Source organism: Rattus norvegicus, chromosome 7 (genome assembly GCF_021556685.1).
Source record: "Rattus norvegicus strain SHRSP/BbbUtx chromosome 7, alternate assembly SHRSP_T2T, whole genome shotgun sequence".
In the NCBI taxonomy this organism is placed as follows: Eukaryota; Metazoa; Chordata; class Mammalia; order Rodentia; family Muridae; genus Rattus; species Rattus norvegicus.
The window spans coordinates 129,330,747-129,356,380 of NC_141540.1; the positions used below are offsets into that span (position 1 = coordinate 129,330,747).

A 25,634-nucleotide genomic window follows, 5' to 3' on the forward strand; every position below is an offset into this window, starting at 1 on the left:
GGGTAAAGCACTTACTGTGCGAGCATGAGAGCCGGGATTCAGCTCCTCGGCATCCAACTAAAAGCCAATGCTGTGGTGTGGAGACAGATGAGGCCCTGGTGTTCACTAACCAGCCTAGCCAAAGAACCAAACTCTAGGAAATAAGATAGAAGGTGTTTGAGGATGATACCCAGCATTGACCTCAGACTTACACACATACACTTATATACATGAAAATACAACTTATGTGTACATGCGTGCGCATGTGCGCGCATGCTCACACTTCACAAGATGGCGTCCTCTGTTCTGCTCTGCCTATAAGAAAAGGCAAAGCAACAAGGTCAGTCACCAGGGCTGTAAGACCCTGGGGCTGAAGAGACAACAAACTTCCCAGAAAGTGTGCGTTGCGTTACGCTGCAAATGTGTGCTTGGCTGTAAGGAGTACACACCAAAGCCTGCTGAGCTGTGACGAGAAGAGACAGGTCTATTCGGAGCTTTAACCACGTAAGTCTGGCTTTCTTTTTGTTATTTTGTCTTTTTTTTTTTTTTCCGGAGCTGAGCACCGAACCCAGGGCCTTGTGCTTGCTAAGCAAGCGCTCTACCACTGAGCTAAATCCCCAACCCCAGTCTGGCTTTCTAAGAAGCTTGAACTGCCAGGCCTGTGCTGAGTCCTGGGAGAGAGGCTCCAGGAGCTCACAGCCCTCAGGGCTCACTTCCAAAGCCATTCTTACTTTTCAGTGTAAACCTCTCTATGGTGACCAAGAAGCCTGGAGTTCTCTGTCCAAACAGCATTTCTGTGGCTATTCTTTACTTAGCACTAGAGTTTGTTTCGTTGTTTGGTTTTTGGTTTGTTTGTTTGCTTGTTTTTCAAATTAATTCTAGAACACAGTCTCCTTAAGAGTTGAAATGTTCTGTATCCCAGATCCCTCATGGAAGGAAGGAAGGAACAAATAAACCAACGAACTTGAAAAGTAGGCTTAAGTAAGTGGGCCCCTATGCTGGTATCTTATGTGGAAAAACTACCTTCCTGTATAGCCTTTGTACTGGCTGGTTTTGTGTGTTAACTTGACACAAGCTAGAGTCATCAGAGTAAAAGAAGCCTGCATTGAGGAAATGTCTCCATGAGATTCAGCTGTAAGGCATTTTCTCAACTAGCGATCAAGGGGGAGGGCCCAGGCCATTGTGGGTGGTGCCATCCCTGGGCTGGTAGTCTTGGGTTCTATAAGAAAGCAAGCTGAGCAAGCCGAGGGAAGCAAGCCAGTAAGTAACATCTCTCTATAGCCTCTGCATCAGCTCCTGCTTCCTGACCTGCTTGAGTTCCAGTCCTGACTTCCTTTGGTGATGAACAGCGATGTGGAAGTGTAAGCTGAATAAACCCTTTCCTCCCCAGCTTGCTTCTTGGTCATGATGTTTTGTGCAGGAATAGAAACCCTAAGACAGCCTTCAAGCCTTAACAGGTATTCAGTCCTGTTAATTCAGTCCCTAACATCCAGTGAACAGATGGACCCATGGTTTGTAGTGGAGATATGGGTACTGTCTGGGAAAATGGAGGCATGTGTAGAGGCATGGAGAGGTGGTAGGCACGTGGGTAGAAGAGAGAATGGATTCATAGGGAGACAGAAAGATGGGTGGGTGGATGCAGGAATGGCTGTAGGGCTGAAGAGATAAGTGATGGATGAAGATGTAGGTGAAGGGTTGTAGGGACTAGTGATGGACGGAGGGAAGGGTGGATGAGCTGATGTTAATAGGGTAGAGAGGTAGGTGTGTGTGGATAGAGGGATGGATAGACGACACAGCCTATCATCACCAGAAGATCTGTGTTCAGATGGATCGTGAAGCTCCTGAAGTACTGCTCACTCACTGGAGGACTCGACCATTGGCATCACCAGCTGAGATGTGATCACCACTACCCGTTCATCACAAGCAGGGGGCAGCAGAGCGGAAAGCCACTTAGGAACCTGCCTTTGCGTGTTCCCTGGCCACTTCTGAGAACCCCCAAGAGTGCTCTGACCTGGTGGTGCTCTGTGTTTCTCCTCCATCCGTCCTTCAGCCAGTTCCTCCCAGTATTCTGTCAGGCTTAGAGGCAATGACACCAACCCCGCCCTGAGAGGAGCAACAGACACAGACACTATGCTGTGGCTACTCAGGGAACTGCAATGCACAAAGTCTTTACTTTCCGAAAAGGAAATGAAAGCCAGAAAGCTGCCTGGAGGAGATCCCCTAAACTGAGTCTTCAGAAAAGAACAGAAAGCATCTAGTGGTTTAGCATTGGCTATGATGGTCACAGAAAGTTTTTGTAGATATTCAAATTAGGGGAGTTCTGTTTTATTCCTAGTTTACTCAGAGTGTTTAGCAGAATGGGAGTTGAACCTTGTCAAATCCCTTTTTTTCTCTTTTTTTTTAAAGATTTATTTATGTATGTGAGTACACTGTCACTGTCTTCAGACACACCAGAAGAAAGCATCAGATCCCATTACAGATGGTTGTGAGCCACCATGTGGTTGCTGGGAATTGAACTCGGGACCTCTGGAAGAGCAGCTGGTGCTCTTAACCCCTGAGCCATCCCTCCAGCCCCCCCCTTTTTTTTCTTTTATTTATATGAGTACACTGTAGCTGTCTTCAGACACACCAGAAGAGGGCATCAGATCCCATTACAGATGGTTGTGAGCCACCATGTGGTTGCTGGGAATTGAACTCAGGACCTCTGGAAGAGCAGTCAGTGCTCTTAACCTCTGAGCCATCTCTCCAGCCCACTCTTTTAATTGGCATAATCTTTGTCATTTTCTTCTTTAGCCTGGTGATGTGATTGGTTGTGTCGTTGGCCTTTAAGTATTGAACCAACGTTCCATTCCTAGGAGAAATCCCATCTGGTTAAGTAAGTAAGATCTTTACATTCATTGTTGGACTCTATTCCTAAGTGTTTTGTGGAAAGTTTTTTTTTAATTGGGATTATTTTATTGGTTTAATATTTCTTTAACAATTTTATATGTGTATCTAATGCATTCTGAGTCTGTTTATAAAAGATATGGCCTCTCCTTCTTCCCTAATTTTTTTCCTTTTTAAAAAAAAATTATGTTCATTGCTGTTTTGCCTGAATGTGTGTCTGTGTGAGGGTGTCGGATCCCCTAGAACTGGAGTTGCAGACAGCTGTGAGCTACCATGTGGGTGCCGAGAATTGAACATTGGTCCTTTGGAAGAGCAGCCAGTGCTCTTAACTGCTGAGCCATCTCTCCAGCCCCACTCCTCCCACTCCTTTTCTTCTTTGTTTTAATTGTGAAAGAACAACATTAATAAATTTTTTAAATCATATGAAAAAATAAAATGAATAAAGACATTGCAACAAGCATCTTACTGAACATAATCTTGGGTCTGTGTCTACATATAACATAGGAAGATATCGAAAATAACCTCTGTTGAGTTTGTCAAAAAATAAAAAATAAAAAGCTTCCACATACAAAAAATAGACTAATACAGTATGAGAGAGAGCAAAGATACTAGCATAAGAGGGAGAATAAAAAAAAACAACTTTTTTTTTAAATCCCCTTGTTCAGGAAGAAGCTCATGGTTACAAAGGAATACTTGTTGAGTTTTACAGCAAAGAAACCAATATGTTTGAGGTAAGGAGTATGATAATTAATTCAGTTTGATCATTGCATCCTATTACATGAATTTATACAATTATTATATTACAAGTAATTTTTTATAAATGTATTTATTTACTGAGATAAGGTCTTACTATGTAGCCCTGGCTAGCCTGGAACTCCCTTGGTAGTCCAGGCTAGCCTCAAATGCATAGAAACTCACCTGTGTCTGTGTGATGGTTTGAGTAAGAATGGCCCCATAGATATATTTGAGTGCTTAGTCACCAGGAGTGTAACTATTTGAAAGGATTATAAGGATTAGGAGGAAAGGTCTTGTTGGGGCCGGTGTGGCCAGCGAGGATGTGCTTTGAGCGCTCTCTCCCTCCCCGCCCCCTTCTCTGCCTGTGAGGCAGAGTGTAGCTGTCAGCTCCTCCTCCAGGGCCATGCTCCCCTGATGATAATGGACCAAATCTCTGAAACTGTAAGCCAGCCCCAATTAAATCATTTCTTTTTATAAGAGTTGCCTTGGTCATGGTGTCTCTTCACACCACTAGAACACTCACCCAGCCCATGCTGGCTTCAAACTTACAGCAATTTTCCTGCCTCAGGCTCCTAAATGATGTCATCGCAAGCATGGGTCACCACACCTAGATCATGGTGTGGAGGGGTTTTGTTTGGTTGGTTTGGGGTTTTGCTGTTGTTGTTGTTTTTATGCTTCTGTTTGGTTCAGAGTTAGGATTCTGCTGTCCTCAGAGTGAATTATGAGCTGCCCCTCCAGGTCTTTTGTTGTAGTGTTGTTTGCTTGTATAGTTGTTTTGTTTCGCTGGAATGGGCTGTAGAGAACCTCCACGATTCTTTTTATAAGAGTTGCCCTGGTCATGTTGTGGTCATTTTGGTAGCATTCACCAATGAGGAGACCATCTGGCCTGTGCATCCTATTTTGAAGGTAAATGATGACTGACTTGATCACTTTCATAAATACAGGCCTATTCCAGATTGTCTGCTTCCGGTGTGACATTTTGTCCTGTGCACACAGATTGTCCAAGGTGGGCAGTGGGCTATGTCTCCTTGTTACCTTGCCAGTGTCTCTAAGATCTGTACTAATGGCTCCTCTGAGCTCTACTGACTTTATTCTTAGTTGGTCTAGCTAGAGGTTTATCAGTCTATTGAACCTTCCCAATTTTGTGGATTGCAGTTCTGTCTTATGATTGTGGATTATTTTAGAAATCATTTTGATATTGCTTTTCTAGAGTCCTTTGGTGGGAGTGTGGGTGATTTTAGAACTCTCTTCTTTCTAACACATGCATCAAATGCTATAAATTTCCACTAAGAACTACTTCCACACATCCAACAATTCCAGATAAATTGCATTATAATCATTTAGTTCAAAATATTCTTTCAGTTTTCTCCTAGTTGTTCTTGACCCATTTGTTGCTTATTCTCCAAGTGCTTTGGGATGATCAGGTATCAAATCCTACATTTTAACAACACTGTGGTATGATGAGATCACATATGGGATGAGGATGATGATGGTGGTGGTGGTGGTGGTGGTGGTGATGGTGGTGTGTGTGTCTGTGTGTGTGTGTGTGTGTGTGTGTGTGTGTGTTCTTAATTTGTAAGGTGTGTTTTCTAAAATGGCCTACTGTGGTGAACGTTCCCTAGGAGCATGCGAAGAATACATTGTCTGCTACTGGATGAAGCAAACCCACAGGTGTTCTGTGGTTAGGCAAATACACATATGGGCCTGCCCAAAATGCAGGCTTGGTAAGGGTGGAAAACAATATCTTAAACTTTGAGGGGGGCAAGGAACTCAGCCTTTCCCATCCCAAAGACCCACATGGAGTCTATGTGGAGGTTCTCAGACCACTGAGTAGCAGCACTCACTCATCTGAAAGGTAACCCCATCCTGGAGAGCTCCCGGTATATATTACTCCTGAATGTTGTGAGACCCTTTTGATGCTCACCATAAGATGGGACAAAGGTGAAGGTGCACACATTCTTGCTGGGGTCCCTCTTCCCTGCATTGAAAGCAAAGCAGCCTTTTGAAAACACACATTGTAGGAACCTACAGGTAGCCTCGGGGACCTGAAAACAGCCTCAAGACTACAGCCAGAGACAAGGGACACCGCCACCAAAAGGGACAACAAGTATAAGTCACATGTTGAGCTAAGTAGGGTTCCTCCCAAAGACATTCCATCCATGTGGCAGATCAATGGCAGGGACCCTGTTCTTAGTTTCATTTCTGTTGCTCTGCTGAGGAGAGGGAAAGATTTATTTGCCTCACACCTGGAAGTCACAGTCCTTCACTGAAGGAAGTCAAGGCAGGAACTCAACTAGTAACTTGAAGGTAAGCCTGCTTGCTGTTCCGCACACTGTCTCCTCTAACGAGGGAATTCACTCACAGATCCGTGGAGGAACTCTGCTGACTGGTTCACTCACAAGCCCATGCTAACCGAGCTTCTTTATAAAGCCCAGGACCACCTGCCCGAGGATTAGTGTTTCCCAGAGTAGACGTGTGGTGGTTGAATGAAAATGGCCCCCTTAGACTCAGGGAATGGCACTATTAGGAAATGCATCCTTGTTGTTGGAGTAGGTGTGGACTTGTTGGAGGAAGTGTGTCACTGGGAATAGGCTTTGAGATTTCAAATGCTCAAGTGAGGCCCAATGTCTTTTTCTTCCTGCCGTCTGTCCATCTGGATGTAGAATTCTCAGCTACCTCTCCAGCACCATGTCTGCCCTCTGTGCTGCCACACTTCCCACCACAACAATGATGGACTAAACCTCAGAAACTGCTTGTAAGCCATCCCCAATTAAATGCGTTCCTTTCTAAGAGTTGCCAGGGTCATGGTATCTCTTCATAGCAACAGGAACCCTAAGACAGTGGGGCTCTCCTGTGTCAACTAACAGTCAAGACAATCCCCTACAGTCGTGTCCACAGGTCAATCTGATCTAGGAAATTCCTCAATTGGGATTTTCCTCTCTGGTGATTTCTAGACTGTAGCAAGTCGACAGTTAAAGCTAAGACAACACACACACACACACACACACACACACACACACACACACACACACAACTATATCGCATCCTGTTCCCACTCCAGAAACAATGAGATGAGAAGTAGATCCTTTAAGTGGGGTGTGTGTGGTTTTTGTTACCAGGCTCCTTCAGGTCTCTGGGACCTTTGGGGGCCTTCTGGCTGAGTTCAAAAGATAGCGTAACCGAAGGTCATAGGGAGGCAGATCGCCAGCCACTCAGCACCCACAGTACCAAAAGCCACAGGTTTCTGCAAGGAAAGGTGGGGACAGAAACAGGCAGGACCATCTCTACAAAGAGAAATGGTGAGGGGCCAGGACCCAGAAACATCCTTTAATCCAGGCAGATATCTATGGGCTCCAGCCCCCAGCTCTCACAGTAGCCCATCAGAAGCAGTCAGTATAAATGTGACAGCCAGCCCCATCAATAACATGATTTAATTAAGAGATAATGACAGTGAGATTGAAAGCAGCGGAGCTGGGATAATGGCTCGGGTAGCCCAGAGGAGCGCACGGTAACTCCAGGCTTTGATATTAATGCATCATCCTGCACATTGTTTTGAGAGAATTACAATATCTTTCAAACGTCTTCAGACTTTTATTCTCCTTGCACGGTCTCTGAGTTTTCTCTGGCCCCCGTTGCTGATTAGTCCCAGCTAAATCTGCCTTTTCTCATAAAAGAAAAGATCATGCATTTTATTTTCAATTAACTTGAAGAAATCTATCAAGAGAAAAGTCTAAACGTACCTCATCATTCACAAACCAATTTCTCCATCTCCCTTCTCTCCCTCTTCTCCTTTCCCTTCCCTTTCTTCTTCTTCCTCCTCCTCTTCCTCCTGTGAGTGTTGGGAGTCAAAGTGCACTCTAAAGAAGTGCTCTACTGGGGCTGGGGATTTAGCTCAGTGGTAGAGTGCTTACCTAGGAAGCGCAAGGCCCTGGGTTCGGTCCCCAGCTCCAAAAAAAAGAACAAAAAAAAAAAAAAAAAAAAAAAAAGAAGTGCTCTACCTCTGGCTTCCATCCCTAGTGTGGAGTGGTGGGATGGCCTTTTACTAGCCAGGGTACCCAAGGGGCTCTGTCAAGGCCTGGGATGCTATACCCCAACCCAGGAGAGCCAGTGCACAGCCAGTCTCTTTCACCACTTCCAACCTAGGCTAAGTGCCTGGTGTTCAGAACCCTCTCTGTTCAATCCACCGGTCCTGGCAAGAAGTGATGGTAGAGTTCAGCTGACCCCTGGGTCTACCTGGCTAGGGCACAGTTCCAGCTACTTTCTACTAAGCATCTCCCAAAGCCTGCAAGAACTACATCCACAAGGTCTAGCCTCTGGACCTAGCAGGACTGGGAGATGTCTGAGGAGCTCCATCTTCCCAGAAAAATGACTCCGGGATCCTGGAAGAGATGGTCGGTACCAACAGCCTGACCTGGTGCTGTAGCAGTCTCCCAAGCTCCCGATGCTGTTTTTGACTGGGCATAGCTGCTCTAGGGTGTAGGTTTACGCCATTGATCGATAGCAACCTTTTCTTTTTCCTTTTTTTCTTTTCTCTTTCTTTTTTTTCCTTTTTGTTGTTTGGTTGGTTGGTTCGGTTTGGTTTGGTTTGTTTCTTTGTTGTTTTTTTTATTTTTAAAGCAGGGCTTCTCTGTGGAGCCACAGCTGCTGTCTTGGAAGTCATTCTGTAGACCAGTCCAGGCTGGCCTCAAACTCACAGACATCAGCCTGCCTCTGCCTCCCTCCCGAGTGCTGGGATTAAAGGTGTGTGGCACCACCACTCGGCTAAAAATAAACTTTTCTAACAGCTTCTCCTCATCAGAAGTTGGTCTTCTGCCCTTGCTCAGCTGGTTAGCACATCAGTAGTGAAAGGGGAAGAGTGTAAGTTTCTGGTAAGTTCCTCAGAGGCCAGAACAGCACCTTATGGGAAGGAGGCAGCCTGGGTTCCAGATCAGCCTTCAGTTCCAGCCGGCAGCACGAGAACCCACAGAGAACCACTGTTCTGAGCCAGATGGGGCAGACACATCCCAGCACTTGCTTCTGAGGGTGCAATGTTTGCTTCAATCCTAGACAGTGTAAGGGGGTCCTGCTGCTGTCCAAGGTTTCCCCAGGTCTCTGCCACTTGTGCTCTACATACTGAGGGCCTTAGCCTGTGCCTTGAGGCCTCTATAGACAGAGTCCTGCCAAGCAGGTGTACAAATCAATTCCCAGTGAGCTAATGTTCACAAGCATCTAATTCCATAGTAAGAACATCAATTTTGTTACATGTCTGCTGCCTCAATAAAGCTTAAAGGATCTAGAGAGAAAGAGTGGGCTGGGGGTGCCCTAGGGAGCCTGTTAAGATCTTCCTGCTGACCAGCCTCTCTCCCCAGACCTCTGTGGTGGTCAACCCTAACCAAGGCCTATCCCTCTCAGTGGTTGTCAAACTTCCTAATGCTGTGACCCTTTAATACAACTCCTCATGTTGTGGTGACCCCAACCGTAAAATTATCTTGTTGCTACTTCATAACTGTTAATTTTGCTGTTGTTATGAGTTGAAATTTGATATGTAATGTAATCTGATATGCAGGATATCTGATATGCGACCCCCAGAGAGGTCACAATACACAGGTTGAGAACTGCTGTGCTGGGGCCTACATCTACAAAGTCTTTTCTTTCCCTCCCACCAGGAGGCTAGATCCCCAGGGCAGCTGGGCGTTATGGAAAACATTTCGATTTGCCCACATAGGGCTCAAATTCTAGCTCTTGACACTTTTTCTCAGAGGCTACTATCCAGAATGGGCTATAGCTCAAACAGACAGCACCACCAGAATGTAGCATGTAGTTTTTGCTACCCTGCTTTAAGCCCTGGGTGGCCCATGCCACCAGCCCCACCCAGGCTCCCTCAGATACGCAGATAAAACACACACACATTAGTATATTTTCAACCTGCCTCCTGGGCCCAACTGCTGGGCACCTCCAATCTCCCAAGGCTAGCACGCTCTTCCCAATACTCTTCCAAGGCTAGCACACTCTTCCCAATACTCTGAGCTCAGCACCTCTCAGTCACCCTCAGATTCACTTGCTCAGCCACCTTTATTCCCTGCTCAACACCCTAACCTCCCACCGGGGAATCAGTCTATAGCTGTTCCATCCACGATCTCACATGGCTGGTCTCCTTTTCTCCCTCTGAAGAATGGTGAAAAATTCCCTTCCTCCTCTGTGTCCTACCACCACCACCACCACCACCACCACCACCACCACCACATCATTGTCACCTTCAATCTTATCTTTTCCTCCTCCTCCTTCTTTTCCTGATCTTCCTCTTCCTCTTCCCAGGACCTGGAAGTCCCACCCTTTTCCTTCCACCAAGCAATTGGCCCTTGGCATCTTTACTGATAGATCAAGAATCAATCGGAGGGTTGGAGAGATGACTCAGTGGTTAAGGGCAGTGACTGCTCTTCAAGAGGTCCTGAGTTCAATTCCCAGCAACCACATGGTGGCTCACAACCATCTGTAATGGGATCTGATGCCCTCTTCGGGTGTGTCTGAAGACAGCTACAGTGTACATATATATAATAAATAAAAAAGATTTCTTTAAAAAAAAAAAAAAAGAACCGATTGGGAAACAGGACCTTAGTAAGTGGGGTAGCTTACACCAGAAGTCATTGGTGGCCCAGCAAGGGCTGCTCAGAACACCCACTTAGATCTTTCCCAAAGTCAGCAGTGGCTAAGAGCAGAACAGCCCCCAAGAACCACAAAGCACCCACAAAGAATGACCTGAGGGAATAGCAAGGAACTTCAGGGAGATGGAACTACTCTTTACAAAGTCTGGGGAACAGACCCACAGCCTTCGGACACACAGCACATGCCACGGGATTCCCCCAGGCAATAGATGCTGGCCAGTGGAGCCTGGCCCAGTTTCTGGCCCTACCTGCTGTGATCATCTGGGCATGGACTCTGTAACCAAGCAGTCAGCCGCAGAGCTGTAAGCATCTGTGTGTTACCCTGGCTACTGCATCAGCTCAGTAGCTGTGGGCAAGGGTAGACTCCGGCAGGACTTCCCACCACCCAGCATTTGGCTCAGAGTCTCACAAGGACAGGAGCCTGGCCTCCTGGTGAGACTTTTCACTTAGTACATTTATTTAACTACATCCCTCCAAAAGGTGTGGCAGTATACACCTTTAGTCCCAGCATTCTGGGGGAATCCAAACAAAACACTGGTGTGGCCAAAATCTCTCCCAATTTGTTAGCAGACTTCTGATCAACATTTGTCAAACACCTGCATGATATGTTTGGGGACAGAGGTGGGGTGGTGTTTTTTGTTTGTTTGTTTTAACAAATTATACATGAATGATAACCTCAACATATATCCTGTTCTTGAAACGTGAGGTGTTTTGTTGGCCTGCATAAAATCTAGTCACACGTCCAAGTATTAACTTCATGAGCAATGAAGTAAATAAGATATTTTAAGGGACTGGAGAGATGGCTCAGCGGTAAAGAGCACTGACTGCTCTTCCAGAGGTCCTGAGTTCAATTCCCAGCAACCACATGGTGGCTCACAACCATCACTGAAGTCAGCGACAGTGTACTCACACACATGAAATAAATAAATAAAAATAAATAAATAAATAAATAAATAAATCTTTTTTTAAAAAGACATTTTAAGTTTATTATTTCATGCTTGTAAGTATTGCCTGCATGTACGAACATCTACCACCTGGGCACTTAATGCCTATGGAAGCCAAAAGAGGGCGCCAGATCCCCTAGCACTGGCGTTACAGATGGTTCTAAGCCACAGTGTTGATGTTGGGAATCAGATCTGGGTCCTTGAGAAGCCAGTGCTCTTCACTATGTCACCATCCATCTCTCCAGCCCAGTGAAAACATGTTTTAAGGCACGGTGGTGCACCCTTCAGTACCAGTACATGGGGGGCAGGGAGAGCTCTCCAAGTTCAAGGCCAACATGGTCTACATAGCAAGTTTCAAGCTATATATAATAACCTGTCTAAAAGAAGAAAACAGGACCAGGATATATGACTTAGCCGTTAGTGTTTATTCAGGGGACTTGGTCACAGCTGTCCTCACATTACCAGATTTCCTGGGGAGCTATCTGTTCAGCCAAGGGTCATTCACCAAGAGCCTTCCACGCTGAAGCAGGTAAATACTGTCACCCACCTGGGTTTGCTGTCCATGCCCCAGGTGTTGCCCGGGGCAGGACCCATCAGAAGGGCCTTTCACTCCTCCAGACCTCCGCCAACATGATCAAAGGGCTTCCCTCCCTGGTCAGTCCGCAGCTCCCTGAACCCCTGATTTTCTATACGACTCACACCTCCATACACAGACCTGTTTCATCATCTTGAAGGTAGGGAGAAGCCCCATCCAGGGGAATGATAAGGCAGGCTACAGAGCCAACCAGAGACAGGGGTACTTGGGGGAGCAACATGGGACACCCAGAGACCATGTGGCAAGGGTGCAAGAATTCCTCCCCTCCCGTCCCCTGGACCTCTGAAGCAATACTCCACCTGAAGTACTTGCCCTTGCCCCAACATTGCCATGCAGCCTTGTCAGCTAGCTACGTGACAGAGCGCAAGAACTTGGAAATGGGAAGTAAGCCAGTTCCTGTGGTCTCATCTGAAACTGGGGAGGAAGCACTGACTTGTAGCCTTTAGGAATGACTAAATAAAAATATCTACTGTATCTTCAAAGGTAGCTGGTGCCACTGACGAGGGAGTGGCCTGCCTAGCAAGATGCTCACACAGTTGCCTGCCTGCACCTGAGCCCCCTATCTCAAGCCTTTAACCTATGGGTCTTCTCATTAAACTTCAACCCGGAGACATCGCCACAGCACTGGTGGAGCTTCAGCCGGCATAGTCAGGGAATCAGAGCTTTTCTTTGAGTCTCCTGGGTAAATGGGCGGATGTAGCAATGAGGCTATGGCTCCGTGAGCCCAAGTTCTGATTACTTAAATGGCATGTTGCTTAAAGCAAGTCATCTTGGTTAGAGTTTCATTGCTATGAAGAGATGCCATGTCCAGACCAACTCTTACAAGGGAAAACATTCAACTGGGGCTGGCTAACAGTTCCGAGGGTTAGACTGTTATCATCATGGCAGCATACAGGCAGACATGGTCCACAGGCAGCAGAAGGGACCCACTAGGCATAGCTTGAGCACGCATGACCTCAAAGTGGCATATATGCCCACTGGACAGACACATCCAACTGAACTTTGACCGTATGTGATCCCCTTGGACCCAGTTCTCAGGACCCCATGAAGTGATCTACTTGCTTTCTCTGTGGGAGGGCAATGACCACCCTATTCCTCACACCTTCTTCACTTTCTCTTTACCTGACCAACAAATTAGGTGACATCGTCTCTACAGGCTTCGCTCATCTCGGTTGTGACCAAGGCCAATTATTTTTGTTTGGAGCCATCAATCCCTCTGTAGTGATAATATGGGTATTTAGGGCTGTAAGGTAGTGAGGCCCCACGTCCAGAGTAGCATTGCCCCTGGGAGCACTGGGCTGCATCTCCGGCAGCCTTCTCTTCTCTTCTCTTCTCTGGGGGTTCCTCACTCACTAAGCCTAGCACCCTAGACTGAGCACCCTACCACCTCATGCTCTCAAATGCCCATATATCATAATCTGGGGAGCACCAGCCACTAGTCTGCAGGGAGGAGTGTAGTTTAAGTGACCAAATCATGAGCACTTGCTTCAGATCTTCAGAAAACGGCAGGGTCTGAGAACGTCTAAGAAGCTGTGGTGGATGCCTTTTGAGCTTTCTAGAAGCCCACTGATCAACACGAAGAGAGGAAAGTCCCCAGAACCACCAGAATCCAAAACCCTGCTTCACCATGAACTACATCTAACACCAATCAAAATCAACCTAACAAAAACTGAACCAGGCCACAGGTTACCGGCCTCAAAGTGTTCAACCCTGGTTTTGAACGATTTGAAATTTACCAGCTGTAAAGAAACATAACAGGGTTTAAAGTATAAATGTTTCTATCACATAACCAATGTTCAGACCCACAGGGAGGTTCTGCATTAGACTGCAGCCACAGGGCTCATCTGTCTTGTGGTTGTCACACTCAGCCCGGTCCATAAAGGCTGCTCCAGGCCATCTATCAAACCTACACCCCAGTAGCCAGAAAGAAAAACAAGAACACAACTCAACTGTATTTCCTCATGTCACCCCACCCCCAATTCCTCACTGGCTTGACCTTGCTTTCCTGTCTGCCCTCCAGCTGCAGAGGAAAAAGAACTTAGGGAAGAAGCTTTCAGGTGGGGGCTCTGCACCCAGGGCTGTGGTGAGGCCAGGTGGAGAGAGGTCACATGAACTGATTTTTGTTTGTGGGCACTCTGATTTTTTTGTTGTTGTATTTTCCAGGGTGTTGGTTTTACATTTTTACCGTAATTTTTAAAAAGCGATTTTTTTTTTTTTAACAGCAGATGGTGGTGGTGGATGCCTTTAATCCCAGCACTTGGGAGGTTTTTGAAGATCATGGTATGAAGGGCTGGAGAGGTGGCTCCATGGCTAAGAACAACTGCTCTTGCAGAGGCTTGGGTTTGATTCCCAGCCCCTGTAAGGCCAGCTTAAAACCTGAGATCCAACACACTCTTCTGACCTCCAAGGCACGCATACATACATAAAGGCAGAGCATTCATACACACAGTGGAGTAAATATGTTAGAGGGGGAGTACAGTTCAAGGCAGGGTTTCTTTATATAGCCTTGGCGGTCAGAGAACTCGCTGTGTAGCCTATGCTGGTCTCTGCCTCTGCCTTCTAAGTCCTGGGACTAGAAGCCTGCGCCACCCGCCAGGCTGTTTTTAATGCCTGTAAACTGAGCTGTGTGGGCTTCGTGTCTACCTTACATCTCTCAATTATTTTTTCTTTACAGCTAGCACATAGTGAGTTCCACCATGCTCTGTGGGCTTCATTTACATCTGGTCCACCTTACAACTCTCCGTTTTTTTCTTTCAAGGTATCACACAGTTGAATTTCACTATGAAATGTTCATACATACACATCAGTTTTAGTGTCTTGGGTCTGAAATTTTGCTAATTCGGAAGGCAACAAGTGTCATGGTACCATTTCACAGATTCGTGTACACAAAAAGATGGAGGAAAACCATCTGTGTCTTCAAGACGACCATGCTTGGACCAGCTCCATCTCTCAACATGAATCCAAGAGAGACACCCAAGCAACTCATTTCGGCGCCAGGATGGGAACCAGAGCTGGCCCAGGACCTCGGCTGCTCACAACATAAATCAGAGGCAGTAAAGTGTTCAGCCGTCTGTGGAAATACGCACAACCAGCAGATCAAAGCACTGAGAGGAAACTGAGCTTAGCCCTGAGTAGGATATGAACACCCTCGCACACCAAGGGGATGTCACAGAAGAGGTGAGGAAAGAACGTAAGAGCTAGAAGTTGAAGCCGTGTGCTGTGAAATGACTCGTTCAGACATGGCAGAGTCATGAACCCACAGAAGCCAGCTGTGATTATCTAATCAAACCGGTACAAGACTGAACCATTGAGTTCCCAGTATAGATGAGGCCCATGATCTCCAGGCCCCATTCCCTACTAAGGAGTCGCTGCTGTTGGCACTTAATGGCTGCTGGGGTAGACACCTTTTAGTGTTCCCAAGCTCCATGGATGGCCCCATACCCATATGGACATTAACTGGAATTAGTGGGCTAATAAGGAAAAACAAGTGGAGAGAGGGACATGAGTACACCTGGGGGATACAGAAAGAGTTAGAATAAGGACCTGGAGGTGGGTATGATTACAGTTCTTTGTATACAAATATGGAATTCAAGATTTTTTTAATTCAAAAACTTAAAAAAAAAGGGAAAAACAAAACAAAATAAACAAACAAACAAAAAAAAAAACCAACAGTTTAAGTGTGGTCCCAGGACTAAGGCTGTGAGTCTGAGAAGACAATGGGGGCCTCCTGAGACGCAATACACACTCCCAACACTGGTCCATAATGGCCCAGCCAAAGTGTCACTCTAGGCTGAGGTCACACTCTCTGACCAAGCCATTCCCACAAAAGGCCACATTCAGCACAGAGACTTGCTATTCAACCAGGACGGTGCTCGCATCCCTGCCTCCATGGTTGATGCTGCTTAGTGGGCTCCAGGGTGACTGGTCACCTAGTCTATTTGGCACCTTCTAAATTGTCAGGGAAGGAAGTCTGGACAGATTGGCCTTACACCAGTGGGGTACACAGTGAGATCTGGATCAGGGGGTTGGAGAGACAGGAATGAGAGCTGAGAAATACCCAGCTAGTTCTGAAACATTTCAGACAATCTCTCAGGCGGAGATACCTGGCCCTGGCTTCCCAGGAAGCAGGGATGACAACAGGATTCAACCTCTTGTTAGCTCTCTGTATCCTTGACAATCTCAAGACACACCAAGCCATTCCTGTAGCAGCTCACACCCCAGCCCACACATGCACTAGCTCCACCCCACGGGCTGTCCCAGGGCAAAAATCAACCACAACTCAAACCAGAACCAACAGCAGGAGGTGGGGCGGCAGCAGTGGACAGCAGTGGACAGTCAACAGTGTCAGCACACCATCAGCACAGGTCCACTGCCTCAGTCCACCCCAGGCTTCCTCAGAGAGCCAGAAGGGGATGCTGACCCCCCCCTTTTTTTTAACCATCTGCCAAACACGGGACAAAAACTACCAAAGGAAGACTTTTTATTTTTCAAGTTTCTATGGAGATATTACAAACATGTAGACTTAAAAGAACATTTAAAATTTTTAGTAACTATTTAGCTTTAAAATAAAAATATGATTAGGCAAAATAATAAATAATGCCACCCCAGGTCAGCTGTTAGATCAAGTGTGTCACACCTGGTCACACCACCCACTCAAGGCCTCAGTGCTCCCACATGTACCTCAGGCTACAGCTCACCCAGCCTCCTAGTGATGCAGGAATGAGAGGGCCACACTGTCCAAATCTTCACTTTATTTTTAATATAAAAATGCAAATTTGGAAACCCACCCTGCCTTTTCCCCTAACATAATGCTTTACCTCTTAGAAATAAAAATAAAGTACTAATTCTATATACATCACATGTACCATACAAAAATGTATCCAAAGGTCTATTGCTACCAAAGTGTTCTAAATTAAAACAAGTTACAGAAAGCTCCTCATTGTAAACAAAAGATTACAAGTTACAAAAATCAAAGTACACACAGGCCCATCATGTATATAACCTCGCAACACATTCTGCTCCCACACCAAGTTGAGTTTTTATGTGCCTGTATAAAAATGCATATCAATATACCTTTGCAAATTTATTTTTTCATTATAAAGCAAATGAGTACACTTTCTACAATAAATAACCCGCTGGGAGGCACGCCTGCAGGAGCCAGGGCAGAACAGGAGACTCAGGGCAGTCAGAACGGTGAGAACGGGCCCTGGCCGGCAGCAGCTGGCGGGACATTTTTTGGTGATTTGCAAGTGATGCACACAGCATAAATTTATTCCCTCTTTGCACAAAGTACCATTCAAAATAATGTCATTTTCTTTCTTAAAATACACATTTGTCATTGTAAATTTACACCCCGTCTTATTAAATAAGCGGTACTCTGTGTAAAGAGCATGATCTACAAAATTATTAAACATTCAAAAGTCTTTAAAAAAAAAAACCCTACAGATTAGAAGTAAGTGAGGCCTCGGCACTCGGCACCTGCAGTGGGACCCCACACCACACTGCTCGGAACAGACCCTCCTCACCTGCAAAGCCAAGACCAGATGGTTTCATAGAAAACTTGGAAGTGAAACCTCCCCTCCCGGGGGGGGGAAAAAGAATTAAAGAACTACACCTAGAAAATCAGAATAAGTTAAGTTCTGAACAATATACAAACATGTACAGCTTATCAACACTATTGACAGGGCTCCTGGTTGGCTGTGGCTTTAGCCACTGCCTTTTGCTGGAAGCCACCTCAGTCAATGTCACTGAGGTCACTGGCTGGCTCCCCATGGACTCGGCTCAGATGATTCATGGCTCGATCAAATGCAATCCGCACAGCCTTCCGGATGCTAGAGTTCCTCCCTTCCATCATTTTCAGTTTGTCAATGGTCTCATCCACACCAAGAGGAACCATCTTGGACTTGGGAAGCCACTGCCTTTTAAAGAGAAGACAGAGCATAAGAACCGCCAGCCCATACTTGGTATGGCCCACTAACCATCAGCCCATGTGCACAACAAGGAACCTGGCGGTACCCAACCCAAGCTCCCCACATGCTGGACACCTCATGCAGGAAGTTCAGCTGCATAGGGCATCCACCTAGCCAGCCCTGTCTGGACTCAGGTAAGGCATGTAAACCATAATACAATCCTCTTTTCCATACACATGAAAGTGGCCTTGGAGATAAATCTGGAACATACAGCTATGCACACAGAACAGGCCCAAGATAACACAAGTGTGTGGCCCACTAGGTGAGCCCAGGTACACGTGTATGTAAGGGACCAAGCAGGATATGTATACACATAACATAGGCCAGTGAACTCTGGAGCAGAGTAAGGAGGCCTCCTAGGATGGGTGAGAAGACTATACACAGAACCATCGAGTGGGCAAGGCCAGTCTAAGCCTCAATGAACACCAACTGCCAGGAGCCAGAGCCAGGCAGAGAGAAGAGGACCACAGGGGACCTGCTATCTCCCCAAGAGTGGCCACTCAACAGGACACTAACTACTGACGCACCTCTTAGTCCTAAGCAAGGCCAGCTGAAAGGACCTAGTTACACAGGAAAGAGCTGGATTCAACTAAATATGGTCAAGGTGTCACTAGATAATACCCTCAGGGAATATTAGGGTCTGATCCGTGGCATAAGGGAGTTCCGGTAGCTCTGGGTAGAGAGAGGACAGGAAGATAGAGAGGGTGGAAAGGGGTGGAGCTTGTGTCCTGGCAGAGCTGTAGGATCAAAAAGCCCATTGCAAGAGAGTCTAGAGCAAGAACTGAAGACAGCCTGAGCCACTCAGGGATCTAGGAAGTGAGAGGAGCTGTCAGGAGAGACCAGCACTCCACCGTGCCCAGGCGGCAGCAGACAAGGACCAGGAAAGACTGCTCGGAGGCACCCTGACTCAGCATGGGTAAGCGAAGCCCCAGGTGTAACAGAACCCCAGCTCCGCCTGCTGTAGAGTTCTAAACACCACACTCACCAGCTTCTCTTATTGTCAAAGAACAAAACAAGGAACAGCTTCTCCTCAGACTTGGTCTGCATGTGTTCACCGATCTTCAGCACATCCAGGGGCGGGGCGGGGATGGTGACACCATTGTGGTGGCCAGGCACTCGTGGCATCTTGGGGTCAATAATCTGCCAAGGACATGTTCCAGTGACTCAGAGCCACATGCCTAAACCCACAGCCATTCATACACCTGCCCCAAGCTCTGACAATCACACCTTTGGCAGCACAGACTGCAAGGTGCAGAGCATGCACTGGCGCCCCAACCCAGGTCCCACCAGAACACCCTACTCACTGCCTCCAGACTCACCAGTGCTGGGTAGGAGGGATAGCCGCTACACTTGGCCCACACCACCTTCAGGGGCTCCAGGACGGAGGCAGCGGCATCGGTGGAAATCCACATGCTGTTCTGTCCCACCTCTAGGAAAAAAGGAACACCTGAGTCAGACCAAGCAGGAGAACCACTAATACCCAACACAGCCACTAAGCCTGGGGCTAGAAAAAGTCCCACTCCTCTCAGGCCCCAGCTCCCCTAGCTGCTAGAGCAGATAGTTCTACAACACCTCAGCCAGGAGAAGCAGGAACCTCACTGTTCCTCCCGTGGAAGTGAGGCCTAGAAGCCTGCCAAAGGGCTCCCTGCTTCCCACCACCCCCAGTTCTAAGGCCTAGGACTTCAGGTCCCCTGTACCTCGCCATACTTAAACCTCGATTCTAAAGACAGGATCCTTAGCATGTACCAGACGCCTATTACACAACCAAACAGCCAAATACAAGTTCTGGCTTATTCCAAACTACTGCCACCTGGCTCTTGTGAGCCTCGCTGAGTCTATCCAGCCGCCCAGGACACGCCTGTGTACAGGCCTCACCGACTACTGTTGGTAAGTGATGCCACTCTCAGCAGCACCATGTCCTAGCTTCTCCGTAACCCAGGACCTCCAGCACTGCTGTCGCACTGCACTGCAGCCTCTATGGCCACAGCCCATTCCCTGCAGTCTCCAGCCCTTCTCAATTTCAGGTCTTTGCCCTGACAAGCCTCAAACAACAGCCAAGTACTTCTATCCCCGGAGTGGGCTTGGTCCACTAACAGGAAAATCTAAACAGCATCAGCCTAGCAGGCACTCCTCCCTTACACGGAGCCTGAAGCTAGGAATGATCAGCCTGCTGTGACACCTTCAGTTACAAGGCAGATATCCTCAACAGACCCTGTCCTGGACAAATTCCATCATCAGGAACTACCCAAGCCAAATACAATGCAGCTCCGGACAGGCCTGAAACCCCAGCATCAGTGAGTTAAGCATATGCTTATTCCTTTCCTCTAATGTGGGGGGCTTGACTCACAGCCCCAAGCCACCAAGACCAGACCTTGCCTTTCCATCCAAGTCTGTATCCCAACTCACCAGCTGCAATCCTGGCCGCCTTGGCGTAGTTTCCATTTTCAATACAAGATATCAGCTCACTGCGGTCTTCCAGTGTGTGCCTTCGTACAAGCGCAGGCTTCCCTCGGCCACACTTGGGTGTACTAAAGCTTCGGGAGGAAAGCAGAGATGAGTCAAACTCAGACTACGGTTTATAGTGCCCTTCCTGGGGCTTCATCCTATACCAGGTGCCAGGCTGCCAAAGGACAATGTGGTGTGGAGACCCAAGGAAAGTAAGCCTGTCCCCATGAGGCCACTTGACAGAGTGGTCACTACAGTACCGGCAGGCAGAGCACTCAGTGCACACCACAATCTTAGTAAGAGAAAAGGTTTGGGGAGTGGGAGGTGCAGAGTTTAATTATGCTGATTTAATTATACAGTATAATTTAGAGTAACTTCTGACTTCTGTTAAATTCTACTGAGCAGGTTCAATTTATCCCATGAGAAACTGTCCCTGAATGGCAGAGCACACACATAAAACTCCAGGGCAATCTTTCTAGATCTTCATTCAGAAGGCGGCCAAGGCCCCTGCTGCAGAAGGCAGAGGGCTACCTTGAGTCACACAGTGGGCTGTTGCTGGAACAAATGCTGGACTCAGATGCACAGCGCCGTCGGGGCGCAGCTTTCCTCCCTGGGCCGCTGCCTGGCTCCTGCTCGCTTCTAGTACCCCCAAAGCCATTGGTGAGACCTGGAACACAAGAAGCAGACAGATACATGGTCACAATATACCAGAGCACTAGCTCAACTTAATACCTTTCTCCTCCTCAAAAATTACAATCAGTTTTCCAAATAACTGTGCTTCTGTGAGGCAGGGTTTCAGGTCCAGGTTGCTCCTGAATCTCTGATCTTCTTGCCTCCATCCCTGGTTCCTGAGGTGCTGGGGCTCAAGCCCAGAGTTCCCGGCTGCTAGTCCAGCTAGTTGAGCTACATCACTGGTCCCACAAAGAACATTCTATACACAAAAAAGCCAGCACCTCATCTCTCACTCCCATGACCTCAGTGGACAGACGCAGAGGCACTGCTGTGTAAGGAAAAAGTCAGAGCAGTTCTGCACTTGCTCAATGAGTCCCATGAGTGCAAAGCAAAAAGAAACTGTCACCACTTCCCAAGTTAACGTATCCCATGCTGTAAGGTCTGTGAGCTTACAACAAAACTAGACTGTTCACTAGACAAGGTAGCAGTGTCTAGATGAGAGCCCTGCAGTACCCGAGGGAGGTGGAACACTGCAGTCCTCCACAAAATACACTGGTCATGCACAACTGTAGGAAGGGAGGGGAGGGGAGGAGAGGGGAGGGAGAGGGGAGGGGAGGGGAGGAGAGGGGAGGGAAAGGGAGGAACACAAAGAGAGATCAGGGCAATACAGTCCAGTAACAGAGCACCTGCCTAGCATGCATGCAGGCCCTGGGTCTGACCACCAGCAAAAAAAAAAAAAAAAAAAAAAAAAAAAAATAGAAACATCAATGTTTTAACAAGGACTTTTTAAACATATAGATAAAACATTTTAAACTAGCAAGTGTGGGCCCAATTCACCTGAGCAATGCCAGGTCCCCAAGCACCAAAAAATGTGGAACTTGGCAGGAAGCTGAGCCAAGATATACATCAGGTATAATGTCTGCACAAACGCAACCACAGCATCTGGATATTTGTAAAGTATTTTAATAAAGGCAAATCTGAGTCAAGGCAACCACCATATTCCTTGCAAGCAAGCGTGACCCTCAATTTAAGTCAGTAAGTAGAAAAAGGCACATCCACCCATGGTCCTTGCAGACCTCCCTGAATCAGAAGGATCATGTCCCCAGGCTGTGTGCTTGTCTGGCTTCTTCTGGCTGCACCAGTTTGGGAAAGGGAAGGGGACGGGAACAGCAAACAGACAACACTTTTTGTTCACATATGCCCATCTTCCCCATATAACCTTAAAAATGTAAGCTCTATTTTCCAAAGTAAAGCATGTAAACTTATTTTTAAAGAACATTTTCTTGGACGTATGAGGTGACTAAGGTCTTCATTGCATTCTCCCACCTGTGAAAAGGACCTGCTTGTGCTAAAAAGACTTCTGAGAAGCTTCTTGTTTGCTCACTGGCAAAGCAGAAGACACAAGACAGGGAAGAAGCCGCATTCCTCTCCTAAAAGCCTCAAGGCCCAAGAATTCTTAGGAGGTAGGAGAACATGGTGCTGCCTTGGGTAGGTGCAACACACAACGTAGAATGGACACCTGCTGACTTAGGTCAGCAAAGTCAACACAGAGACAGCCCTGTTACCTGGATGGACAGAGAAACGCAGAGCCCTTGCTCCAGGACCCAAGATCTTAGAAAACTACAAGCCCCAAATCATCTGCCATGGCTAGGCAGAACTGGCAGGTCAAGCCTCTCTGTGCTAGAAGACACCCCAGGAAAGAACCCAGAAGTACAGTTCCCAAAAACACTTGGTATTCCCGACAAGGATGGCAATAGCTTTTACCTGTAACAAGGGGCCTTGTCAGGGCCTAAACAGCCCCTTGGGGAGTCTGGAGGAGGTTGGAAAAACTAAGAGAAAGTTTATAACTTTGAGAAGGGAAAAAATATGATTAAATGTCTCTGCCATTTTCCCAAGTGTTTAATTACCAGGGTACACTGCATCTGGGCTCCTAAGTTTACAGAAAGTTTTCACACGTTTCATAAAGACACGTAACACCTTGAAAAGCTGGCAGAGCCACTGTGAAACCTGAGAAGCTTCCAGGAGAGACCCCTGGGGCCTGCAGAGACAAGCAGTTCTCTGGGTCTGCTTTTCAGAGGGTGCTACAGCCCAAACTACTACAGTGCTTGCATGGCCCAATCAGACTCTTATTCCAAGGCCCTGGACATGCCCCAAGAGGCAACACAGGCCAGAGACACGAGCTTGAAAAGCTCTTGCAGCCACTGTCTGAAGAATGCATGGCTGTGACCCAAAGCCAGGTAATGAGCAGTCTCTGCCTCCCTCTTTGTGATCCACTTCCTACAATGATTCTCCCATTAGCTGCGGAAAGGAGAGCAAAGGAAAGTGCCCTCCTAGCACTGAAGTTTACTGTAGAAGATCACATACATGCCAACTACTCCTGACAACCAGAGCAAAAGATGAGATGGCTTCTACACAAAGCCAATGGCCCCATGCATATGGTGCAGAGGGTCCTGATGTCTCCAAAGACTAAGGCAGAGTTCGAACGCCTGCCTTACTCAGGCCCAAAGGAGGCCACAAAGTACCACTGCAACATGTCCCTAGGTGGGCCAGCCCCAGCCTTGTAACTACCACAGCATCCCTAAAAGCTCCCCCCGGCCCAGGTATCTACAGCACAACTGGGGTACACAGAGTGGCCAATAAAGGGTACCCTGAGGTGCTCAGGTCTTCAGCTCTCACCCACAGGCCAGGGAGAAGTCCCAGGTTGTCTATTTGCAAAGCTGAGAGGCACAAGGTGGGATAGTAGGGACATGATCCTTTCTACCATGGGCTCCTAACCTGCACAATGCAAGAGCTCACGGGCTGCAGCAAGTGAGAATGTTGGGGCCTAGTAAGCTACACTGACCAGGCTCTCACCTACAGAACACACAAGGCCTATGAGATATTATAGTCACTGAGTGCATCCTTGCTGGTAACACCCACTACCAAGAGACAGCTCTCCAGAGTCCACGGACTCATTTCAGACAGCACAGGATCGTGTGCCCAAAGCTCCAGCTTGTTAAGCCTGCGTCCTAGGCTCGGAACACGACCACTTGAGGGTGGCAGCAGAGGCATCTATGGTCTTCCGATGGCACCAAAAGAATGTCACAGTGGGTGCATGTTCCCACCTTCTGATAAAAGCACGGCAAACAATACCACCCCACCCACCACTCTGCTTTTCATGAGTGAAGACACGGCTGCATATGGCCACGACAGGCCAGAAGCCAAGCCGAAATGCCCTCTTGAGGGCCATGCAGGACTTCCCGGTTGGCTCAGCAGATATCTGCACAGCTAATAACTAGACGAGCAGTGCTTAGTAAGCCAAGACACATGGAAGGAGAGGAAAGGGACACCAGACAGAGAACAAAAGATGCTAACAACCAAGTAAGGAGCTCTATTTAGGGCCATTAGGGCAACATGTGTGTACAGTCAGTCCCTTCAGACATCTAGACCAAGACGCCCTAACCAGAGCCCCCAGTCATCACAGGTCAGTTTTGGATGTGCTCAGGATGAGGCAAAACTGCTGGATTTGTTGTCCAAGCTACAGCAGGTTCTGCTATAGCACCAGGAAGACCTGAGGCACCGAGACATCAGCTCAGGCACCAGGCTCCTCCAACTGCTGGCCCGGGACAGATCTCCTCCGGGGTAGGTGTGTCTGAGTGTCTGTTTAGAGGACGGCTCAGCAGATGACTCCAATGTGATCCTCAAGAACTAGGAGCAAGGTAAGAAGGCAGCGAAGGCTTTGCAATCCAAGAGGCCATTTAGCAGAACTCCAATCCAAGTCGAGGTTAAGAGAAAAGGATTAGGATCCAAAGAGTGAGCTACCCAGGCACATTAGTGGTTAACTGAGAACCTGGAAAACAGTGAGAAGCCATTTAGTCTGACTGCAAGGGCAGGAATGTCTCCTCCCTCAACAGCCTGTGGCCATGGAAGACATTCACTTGCTTATCACCACACCACACATTTCATGGAGAATCTCCACACCACAGTATGAGTAAGGAGTGACACGGGTCCTGGCCTGATGGTCCATTGACGGAAATAAAACAGGCAGAGTAAAAAAATCTACGAAACAGAGCCAGCTCCAAAAATTATGATAACCATAACAGCAGTCACACCATGCTCGGCACTGCCCACATGGCCCGCCTGTCCTGCAGGCATGAGCAAGCGGAGGCCTGTGGATGGGCAGTTTAAAAATAAGTAAGTCCATACTTAATCTAACTTGGAATCTTGCAGTGCACTGGAGAGCACCAGAGAATTCCCCTAAAAGTTCAGTGCCAGATGAACCTGGAAAAGATCAGAAGGTTCTGAATATTCCAAGTCCTCAAACAGCGAAGAACTGCAACTTGAAACAAGAAATCCAGGTGCGCAGAAAGCACCAGAAGGTTCAAGTGGAGGCACAGCCAGCACCGATGGTAGGATGGGCCCATTCAGCCCATGCCTGGCCCACCACGGGCAAGCAGATGCAGCAGTAGACGCCTCCTGTTCCTGAGGGTCAGATCTTAGTGCTAACAAGGCTCCCGGCTGCTCAGGAGTGCGATTAGGAATTCATCATGCATCCACTGAAATCTACTGCCATTCTGGAATAAGAAAGCAGAAATCTCCATTTCAGTCAGGATCAAAGGCACTGGGGAATCACACAAACTAAAGGTCTATTATTAAGATTCCGTGGGACTCATCGTTATTACTAAGAACCCAGAAAAGAACTGAGATGTGCACACACATAACATTTCATGAACTCCTGATTAGTAACCCAGAGGTGACAAACAGTCTCGCAGAGCCCACATGGCCTAGT

At 47.4% G+C, this 25,634-nt stretch overlaps 1 protein-coding gene and 1 long non-coding RNA gene across 12 annotated transcripts in view; one reads left to right on the forward strand and one right to left on the reverse strand.

Moving 5' to 3' along the window:
- The first annotated feature begins 265 nt into the window (after positions 1 to 265).
- LOC108351525 (uncharacterized) lies at positions 266 to 15,441 on the forward strand. 4 transcript variants are annotated; one of them, XR_015625845.1, is made up of 5 exons: positions 266 to 483; positions 1,261 to 1,340; positions 2,773 to 2,854; positions 3,531 to 3,596; positions 14,656 to 15,441. It is a non-coding gene; the product is annotated as an uncharacterized LOC108351525 (long non-coding RNA). The 4 variants fall into 4 exon arrangements; XR_015625843.1 differs by lacking the exon at positions 14,656 to 15,441 and adding an exon at positions 9,895 to 10,169 and having other exon boundaries at positions 277 to 483; XR_015625846.1 differs by having other exon boundaries at positions 299 to 483; positions 14,539 to 15,394.
- An 802-nt stretch (positions 15,442 to 16,243) lies between these two features.
- Positions 16,244 to 25,634, reverse strand: part of Brd1 (bromodomain containing 1) — a 47,866-nt gene continuing 38,475 nt past the window's right edge. For 4 of the 8 annotated variants that reach the window (XR_015624122.1, NM_001108103.3, XM_087557512.1 and 1 more), the window contains 5 exons: positions 20,726 to 20,861; positions 20,156 to 20,283; positions 19,069 to 19,178; positions 18,735 to 18,889; positions 16,244 to 17,698 (listed from right to left, as the gene is read on the reverse strand). Coding sequence is in view for 7 of the 8 variants with exons in the window: in NM_001108103.3 (NP_001101573.1) it covers positions 17,515 to 17,698; positions 18,735 to 18,889; positions 19,069 to 19,178; positions 20,156 to 20,283; positions 20,726 to 20,861 (713 nt within the window). In the remaining variant the exon portion in view is untranslated. Of the gene's footprint in view, positions 17,699 to 18,734; positions 18,890 to 19,068; positions 19,179 to 20,155; positions 20,284 to 20,725; positions 20,862 to 21,813; positions 25,420 to 25,634 lie in introns of those variants that run through there. The other 4 variants (XM_087557516.1, XM_087557515.1, XM_087557514.1 and 1 more) reach the window with 1 other exon arrangement.